This window comes from Atta colombica, unplaced genomic scaffold (genome assembly GCF_001594045.1).
Source record: "Atta colombica isolate Treedump-2 unplaced genomic scaffold, Acol1.0 scaffold27, whole genome shotgun sequence".
Lineage (NCBI taxonomy): Eukaryota > Metazoa > Arthropoda > Insecta > Hymenoptera > Formicidae > Atta > Atta colombica.
The window spans coordinates 2,820,298-2,830,086 of record NW_017259370.1 but is presented as its reverse complement, the minus strand read 5'-3'; the positions used below and the strand labels follow the sequence as shown (position 1 = coordinate 2,830,086).

The 9,789-nt window shown below is 36.1% G+C and overlaps 1 protein-coding gene across 1 annotated transcript in view; it reads right to left on the bottom strand.

The window, feature by feature from the left end:
• Positions 1-9,789, bottom strand: part of LOC108689504 (lissencephaly-1 homolog) — a 17,831-nt gene that overhangs the window by 6,988 nt on the left and 1,054 nt on the right. The window contains exon 2 of the mRNA XM_018196284.1: positions 4,216-4,358. Within this exon, the coding sequence (XP_018051773.1) occupies positions 4,216-4,253 (38 nt within the window). The 5' untranslated portion in view covers positions 4,254-4,358. The remainder of the gene's footprint in view (positions 1-4,215; positions 4,359-9,789) is intronic.

Genomic DNA, 9,789 nt, shown 5'->3' with positions numbered 1-9,789 from the left:
TATAAATAAAATATGTGTGTATGTATGTATGTATGTATGTATGTATGTATGTATGTATGTATGTATGTATGTATGTATGTATGTGTGTGTGTGTGTGTGCGCGCGTGTGTGTGTGTGTGCGTGCGTGCGTGCGTGTGTGTGTGTACATATATACAGCTTAATCAAAGACTAAAAATTCAAAAAAAACAAAAGATAATCCTAAATTATTTTAAGAGTCAGAGAATTATATGTCAATAATCTCTTGGAAAAAAAGTTCATTTGCAATTCAGATTTATTCGCTGCTAACTGTACTTGTATATAATCAAATTTAAAACATCACAAAATAGGATTCGACACACATGGATAATTACGTATTAATTCGCGGAAAATCAAGAAGAGGTCAACGTGGATAATAACAGGGATAAATTTATAGGGGCACTTAACGGTGTGAGAAATTCTGCATTTGCTCACGCAAGATAATCTAACCGTAGATATGTGTGCGTACAAAAGCAGAAAAGAATGTTTCAAGTAGGGATCATTGTCTCCGTGAGTGCGGAAAGCGACCTCGTCATCCGACACCCGCACGCTTGGTTCGTGCGAAAGCACGGGAAAACGCAGGAGATACGACGAATGATCGTGCGACAATAGATCACATCTGAGAAAGAAAGAAAAAAGAAAAATATATATATTCTATAAATATGAAGGCGTATTGTTAACGGCGTACGTTGTTCCATACAAGTGTCCCAGGGAACTGTACGCAGGTGTACAACCATGCGAAAGCCGTGACATTCGAAATTCATCGCGGAGGTTCGTTTTAATTTATTCTGGGACCATTCCCGCACCAGAGAATATCCATTGCTGTGGATTTATGATATTTATTCTCGACGATGATATCTGCAAATAGCATTATTATGAAAGCATCACGGAAGAGACGTTTATTATCTTTTGTACTTATTCTCCTTCGATCGCACGAGGATATACAGTCATCAAATCGCACGGTCCATTCGTGATGTCCTACGCGAGTTCTTACAACCGCGCAAGGGAATGAGAATGCACTTATGTCGCTCGTTGACGAGAATTCTAGGACGTGACGCTCGCAGAAAAAGAAAAAAAAAAGACTCGCGTGAGCGTTAGATGATGTTCTTAAAGCATTAGGAACGACAAATAAAACGTTTTCCGGAAATTGGATGCTGACAGGCACATCGTTTGCATCGTTTGTGTTGCGTTTAGATACGAGCATAACGAATGCGAGAAACACCTGCAGCAATCGAAATTAAACTCCGCCGTTCTCCGATCATCTCGCCTTTTGTCGTATAAATTAAAGATAAAGCTAGGGAAGAGGCTGAGATCGCTACTGACGATAGGACGCGTTTCGAGAGGTGCTCTCGTATACAAAGATCAAAAGGATAGAGCAGCGAGCGGTAACGGTACAATAGAACTTTAAAGCTGCGAAATTCTTTTCTTCCCCTCCTCTTTCACTCTGTAACGATGAATTGTGTGAGACATGCTGTGTTTCGGCTCGCCGCAGGAATGCAGATTGAGGCATAGATCGAAGAGCGATATCCTGAGGTGCTATCCTTGGCTCCTTGATGTAAAGGTGAAAATAGATACAGAAGAAGCAGAGGGTAACTCGTTCTACTTCTTAGCGCATGAAACGGACGCAGACATCAGCGCGAAATCGCTTCGCTGTTATCTATCGCGTTTAAATTTCACGAGTAAGCACGCTACGTCCAATTAATTGCTTTCTGCAACACTGCATGATATACATATATTATATACACATGATCAGATTTAATTTCATGAATGTGTTAAAAATACTAAATTATTTATTATTCGTACACAGTAAAAAACATTTTGTATCTGTTAAAAATCGTCCACTCGAGTTCTTATTAAAATTTTGTATGGAATATCATGTTTTTAATAATTGTTACTTAATTAAATATTTTGTATTAAATTAATATTCAACATTGCTTAGCGTTAAAAATAATACAATTTATGTGTAAGTGAACAAACAAAAATAATGTTTTTTAAAACATAAATTCTAATATAAATTAATAAAATGTGTTAATGTTTCACATATTATAAATGTTAATTTTAATGAAAAAATATAATTACTTAGAAATTATATATTATGTTTTTTAATTTTTACAATATTTGTGTTTTTTAAATATATTCATCTTGTATTAAATCAACAAAACAATTTGAATAGGTCTTTAGGATATTTGAAATTTAATATTCCAATTGTGTATATTTACTAGTACAATCTTTAGAAATTTTAATCGTTTTGTAACAATTTCAATACGCAGATACTTTACATTATTAATTACCAGAGAAATATTTTATGTGTAAATTTTATAATTAATTTAAGAAAATATACAATATATATATATATTAAAAAAAAAATTAAGACATTAAAAAGATCTTGTGAGGATATTTATATAAAGATCAAAGAGCCAATTTATATTTATTGGAATATCAGCTATCTAAATGGTCGAACCACAGACATTTGATAACAGTTTCCTTGTTAAAATATATACTGATCGCCCTTCGTATCAGTTTACGGGAAGCCAGGAAGTGAAAGTCACACGCCGGAGGGATCGTTTTGCCATCCACTTGTTAAAAATTACACATGAGCAGCCCCTAAGAACTGAAAGGCGTTCTTAGAAGAAAAACAACATGGATGCGCGAAGGTACACCTACATGCTAATCGATGAAAACCCTCTCCCTCAGGCGGAGAACCAATTCTCATCCCCTTCCTCGCCTCATTCCGAGGGTTCGCCGTCGCCGACTCATTCTGCGCGAGCTATCGATCCTGTAGTTCGCGCGTGCTCGACAGACACCCTCACTACCAGACCACCGCCCCCGCTATTCCCTGGACATGCTCGCTGTACACCCCCTAAGACCGATCGATTGTCGAGCGATTTTGCGTCATAGGAATTAGTCGGCATAGATCGAGGATATGATCGATTCTGACGGTGCCCCCGTTTGATGTTGCATTGCTCGTGTCGTGAGTTACTCGCATGAGGAGAGCAAAACGGAACCAACGAATTAATTATAGATAGTTTACTTAAATAATCCAAACTCTTATTCAATCTGAACGTCTTTTCCTGAAATTCCAATGTTTAATTTGTGCAAAGAAGTGAAAAGAAACATTTAAGTATTAGTGGAAAGAACGATTTTGCTAAAGTCTATTTAAAAATTTAAAATCACTCTTTTCGTGAAATATAAAAAATATATATGTTGTACATTTCAAATATCTAAAATAAATTACTTACTGCAAATATATTTCAGATATCTTTTCAAGACCAAAAGACTTGTCAGAAGGAAAGCGAGATTGCCTTAATGTCGTTGGATATCGTCATTGGGGACGAGAAGAGAAATGACCAGTAACGTAAAAACATACGTTTCATTGAAAGATAAGCACGAATTGGGACGTGGCGAGATAATGGCGACGACTGGCGATGTTCGATTCTCCCGCGTGCGTACGCACGACAGCATTTGAACAGGAAGCACAGTCACACAGAGCGAATACACGACAGCTGAAGAACTCTTCTCGCACATCGTTTATTTGCTTACGAATGACTCATCTACGTTCCAGCTTCTCTATGTGAAATCGAAGGCATGAGAAAATTCAAGAGCGACTCCCATGTAGCTCTCACACCTGCATGCGCCCACGATTATGCAAAATATAACGAACCAATTACATAGCACATCAACGTACTCAATGCCAATTAACGATGCCAAGGTAACTCATAGAATTGCTACATTATAACGATATACACCTAGAATGTATTGCATTTTCTAATGAATGTTTGTAAAATTTCAATGACAGATAAACGACGTCGATAAATTTAAATCGAGTATAAAAGATCTAAAAGCTCTTTTGCAATTATCTGAAATTCTAGAAATGCATTTATCGTTTGTGAAGATTTTTCACAAACGATAAAATATTTTTATTCCTCATGGAGAATATAAAGAAAGATTGGAAGTATCGTTATGAAAGAGAACTTTAGCGTAGGTGGCACGAGATACGAGGGAAACCTTGCGTATTTTCTTGATTGATCCGTTCCCAGACTATACTCGTTCGCGTGTATCAACTCCCTACAACTCGGAAAGAAAGAGACAAGAACATTTGTAGTTGAGGGAAGAGATTGAGGGAAGCCATTAAGCATATATAAATGTCATGATCGAAAATCGAAGTACGGCGAAGCATTTTATAACGATTGGTTAACTCACAACTCCTCCCTCTGACGTTGAGACAGCACCATTTTCATGATCCTCGTGTGACCTGGCTGGATACCTCGATGGTGATTCCGTGGAGCGCGACTAGATCTTCCAGTCACCTCTCAATGATCTCAGTGTTCCGCCATCGGTATTGCCTATAATAAAAAATTACACATTTAATTACACATTTACATATCTACATCTTAATTAATTTTTATACATATTTTATAGAGCGTGTGTTAAAAACTCAAATAAAAATGAAGTAATTTAAAAATAATTTAAAATCAAATGCAATAATTTAAAAGAAACTTAAAATCAATTATCCAACGTAAAAACAATGTATATATATATATATTTTACTTCAAGAAAGAAAAAAATTTGCACGAATTGACACTTTTGATGTGTCAACAAAAATGAAGTATTACATCATATGATAAGTACTTTGAGGATAATATTCGCCTTCTTTGCATGTTAAAATGACTTCGGAGAAATCATTTTTTATTCGCTTTATTCCTGTCTTCTGCAATACATTGCCGTGTTAGCAGTGGTCATATTTTTCTATCGCGGAGAAAGAAGCTAACAAGCGGCGGCGAGCTCGTGAGAGCAGACCGTGCCGAATTGTTTCCGCGGGATAATATAACGTGCGCGCACAGTACTGAAACCAATGTCGTGGTTTATTTTACTTTCCATCATCGCGGGAGAAACCCGGTGTAGGCCGGGCGTTCTCGCCGCGGAAACCACTTTTGCGAGCTTTCGTCGAGTGCACGGAAGGCGGCCGTTTGGCGACAAGCTTGGGCTCGACGGCATGATTTCGCCGGATCGATAGTACTTTTCACCGCGCCGCACGAAAGGGAAAGGCGACTTGAAAAGTGAAGCTCGAAATCACGCTGACGTGGCGATAATGAACGGTTACGAATACGAGGTTTACCTGGAACCGGAGGCGTCGACAATTTTAAATTTAACGTCGCATAAACGAAACACTTCATATGCTTGCGTTAAATCAGTGTCGATTGCCGATCATTACCCTCTCGCGTGTACATGGAAAATTAAATACGCAATTTCCTGCCAGGTTGCGAAACGAAAATCAATATGCAGGGAGAGAAAGCTGTGTAATTTGACTCAAATATTTGAAAAAAAATTGTAGATATAATTGTAAATATATAAAAATTGTAGATAAATATATAATTGTAGATAATTTTAACTAGATGTACAATATTATAATTACAGTTTCGTATGGAAATTGTTCAAAATAATGAAAATTTGCATATCGATTTACAAGTAATATGAATAAGAAGGTATTTATAGAATACTGACTCTATGACTCAAATGTATCGGTAATTGACATTAAATCATCACATTTTTTTTTAAATATCGGTTCTTTAGACAGAACATAAGTAACGTATATAACACAAAGTAACGTAAGGTAGCATAAATTGGAATAGCCAGTCCAAATGAAGAAGGAAGGACCTTGACAGTCGTAAAGGCGCGCGGCGCGGCGCAGCGTCGGCGCATCGTCGTCGCGACGCTTCCACGACGCGATGGTTATCGCCGCGATGCGCCGTGATCGATAAACCAGCATGGCACAGCACGCCCACCCTGGCAGTCGCGTATATTTTCGCCTTTGCGGTGCATTTAAATATTCATAACGGCCTCTTTCCACCTTGTAACGCCATCGTAATGTCGTTAAAAAGCATGATTGGGGTACTTGCGAGGAAGGTCACCGGACGGCGCGGACAAAACGGGTTCACCTATCGATACTCTGACATGTATAATAAATAACAAGATGACGCGGAGAGATATGGAGAACAACAGAATACAATAGAACGCGTGGAAGAATTGGAAAGAGTATATTTACTGGAAAGAATGATTATATTAATTGGAATTCTTGTTGAAAATAGACAAATCAGAATTTTCTAGTTGAATTTATCGCAGGGTTGTCACAAATTCTTCATCCTAAAATTTCATAATTTTTTCCTAATTTTCGAATAAAATGTCATAATTTTCCCTAATGCTTTCAAAATTTTTTATATTTTCGTCCTGATGTAGAATTTTATATTTTCGTCCTGTTAAATTGCTCTCTCAACAAATATTTTACTGAGATAGTAATTTAACAATTTTAACATGTAAATTACTATTAATATTGCTGAGTGCTACTTGCATTTAATTGTTAAGTTGATAGTATTCGAAAAAACTGCATAGATATGATGTACGCATATTAAACTTCTTTAAAGCTAAGAATTTTAATTTTTCAAAAAATTTGCAAAATTCCCTGACATTCCAATTTTATGGAAATCCTGTATTATAATTTTTTAGATAACCAGAACGCTAATATGATTTGATTTAATTTTAATCTCGATTCAATTAACTCTTCATCTTTTTCTAATTTTAAGAATTAGAAAAAGATAAGAGCAAGTAAAATTAAAATTAAAATTAATCTACATTGATAGAAATGAGCAGCAATGTAATAAACGCAAGAATGTACCTCTCTCTCGACGACATACACTCGGGATGAATGGAATGATACTAATCACCGAGAAGCACCGATGCTCGGGTTGAGAAACTGGATCTTGGCCGTCGCACGTAAATGTATACGGCTGCGACTTGCCGTGAAAAGTTGAAAGTACCGCGTAAGTGGAGGCTATACATAATTTATGATGTCCTTGCAAATAGCGCGGTAATGCGCGTTACGAGAAGCGGGAAATTCTTTTAGGTGGGCTTCGCCCATTCAATCCTTAGACGGTCAAGGCCCTCCTGCGTCTAAAAATAAGAGATCTATACGAAACTATCATCTTCCTGCGTTGAAAGTGCTTCCTGTGGATATCACGAATGACGACTTACAAAATCATCAAGGAAGCTATTTACTTAATTCAACCCTGGGTCATTAGCTCACTTAAAGACGTTTCTTTTCTCAATTCTGATAACTCTGCTTTCCCAATATCTCGCACGCAAGTCTGCCACAATAATGTATATACTAACAACACATGCCACAATAATGTATACATTGACAATGAGAAAAATGTCTGATTGGATTAACTGAAATTCTAGTTGAAAATGTGTGTTGTGTGGACGAATTAAAATTTTCTGATTAAATCTACTCTCGAAATTCTTTGAAATGGAATTTCACTTTAAAGAGCGAAAATTAAGATAATCTTGAAAAAGTAGCTCAATTTTTAATTTTTAAGAATGACATTTTACTCTTTAAAATAACAATTTTAAACAATTAAAAAATTTTAGAGACTAGAATTCTGATGGAGATAATCGAAATTCTAATTGATCAGAATCTTCTGGTTCGTTCATTTACAACCAGATATTTTTCTAACTGTATCACTCTCTTCTAACTTCATGCAAAACGTCTAGCTGTTTAATAAACATCTCAATAACACGAGCTAATCCATAAGGTGTAAATTCTTATCATATCCAATCGATCTCTCTTTATATATCGAGTCGATGGATCTTTCGATTCGCTGACTTGTTAGCTCCATAACAGTTATGTTTCCGGGAACGTTTCATCGGTTCAAGTGAGTGACTGCTTTCCTGACCTCGCTCTCCGATATCTACCTACAATTTCGCGCTTCTTCCAATTAATGATTCGCATATTAAGCGAGGAAATAAGAATCGTCAACCGGTTGAGACTGTTGTCGATAGGAGATTAGATCTACTTGAATGGCGCGAAGGTTGATTCTCTATGGAATTCCAGGATGTGCGACTACCTAATGAAAACTCGTTATAAAACTCAATTACACGAAAGTTACACGAAAGTGTAACTTATCGATAAAACTAACTCTGTGGTCTACTTAGCAATTATTGCCCGTTTCTACCGATGTAATTTAACTTTAATCTTAGTTCAACTAATTCTTTATCTTTTCCTAATTCTAAGAATTAGAAAAAGATGAAGAATAAGTTGAAATGAGATTAAAGATAATTTACATTAATAGAAATAGACATATTAGAAAGCTATTTCCAATCGCCCAGATAAATTCGAGAAAGAGAAAGAAAGAAAGAAATCACGTTTTTCTACTTTGTGTTTTAGAGAACTTCGAATCTCGAGACTTATGGCTAATTAATGTGTAAAATTTAATAGTAATTTGTTTAATAATAATTTCTTAGATTTTTTATTTGAGAGACAATTGAGATTTTAATCGTCAAAACTGTACGTAACTCATTTATCAAAAATCTAACGGAGGAACGCAAAGGACATCATCTTTGTTGCGTAATTAGGCAGGCGTAACTTTTCGTAATCGCAGGAAGCAAGAACAATGGTGCAACAAGAGATAAATGTAAGGGTAAATATAATAGAAAGAATCAGAAATAACGATTTCAATTAAAAATCAGATACACCAGAATACAGTTTCACGTAGTTTGAAATCATTTCTTATTTCTTCTACTGTATCTCCTTAACACAATGATCATATCATCTTTATTTAACATTGGCAATAATAATGATTCAATCTGTTAGAATCAAACTACACACACGCATTGAAGATTGAGATTAAAAGATTGAAATTTGATCAATCAAAATAGAAGCTAAAATTCCTTATACTTATTAATCAAATTTGAATCTTCAATCTTCAATCTCAATTTTCAATGTGTAATATTTGACTCCAGCCTTGCACTGTATCATTTGTGTCTCTTGCTGGAAAGTACTCTGTATCATATCTGGACAATCGTTCTACACATTTGCTACAATTGCTTCTATCCAGAGGATCGCGAGGATCCATAGGTCTATTCGCGTTACTTGCACTTTTGCACTTAGCATTTTCGTATTATTTGTCTTCGATGCCCAAATATGTATTTATCTTATTTTAAGTGCAAAATATTTGAGGATTTCAAGCAACCCTAACAGATCTCATATCGGACGGATTTTTTGCTATCTAACGATGGTAAGGATTACTCTACAAAAAATCAATTGCACCAGTGACGACACCTAGAAAGTTATGTGTGTCATTCGTGGATAAGATATGCAATTTGTATGTAAACAAGCTATGATCGACGCAGCAAAGAAGGAAACAATTGGCACAGCGCGCGTGATCTTTGTAATCCGAAAAGAAGCGTTGACTGGCTTCGCCGAAGGTATCGACCGTTCCGCAGTATCGAGAAGTGCTCCGATTGCGCTAATGGTAGGCCGCTTCAAGGTCGTAAGGAACATGCTTGGCAAAAACGAGATATTTCAAGGAAACGCTACTACTGATCTGTAACACGCAAATCTGGTGCTGCGAACCAAGAATAAACAGCTCGACATCCCTCTCGACAAAACTGTGTTCAGAAACTTCATCCCGATACCTTCACATACTATTTAACCTTTGTAGTACCTTTGTAGTAAAAATCTCATTCTAAAGAATGAAAATTGAGCCATTCTATTTCAAGACTGACTCGATTTTCAATCTTTAAGAGTGAGATTTACTTTAAAAGTTTTATGCTCATTTCCATCAACATAGATTAACTTTAATCTCTAAACGACTTCAACTTAGTCATCTTTTTCTAATTCTTAGACCTGGAAAACGATGAAGGGCAATATTAAAATTAATCTTGATGGAAATAGGAATTAGAGACACATTTGGTGATCAAGAGTAAAATGATACGCACCTG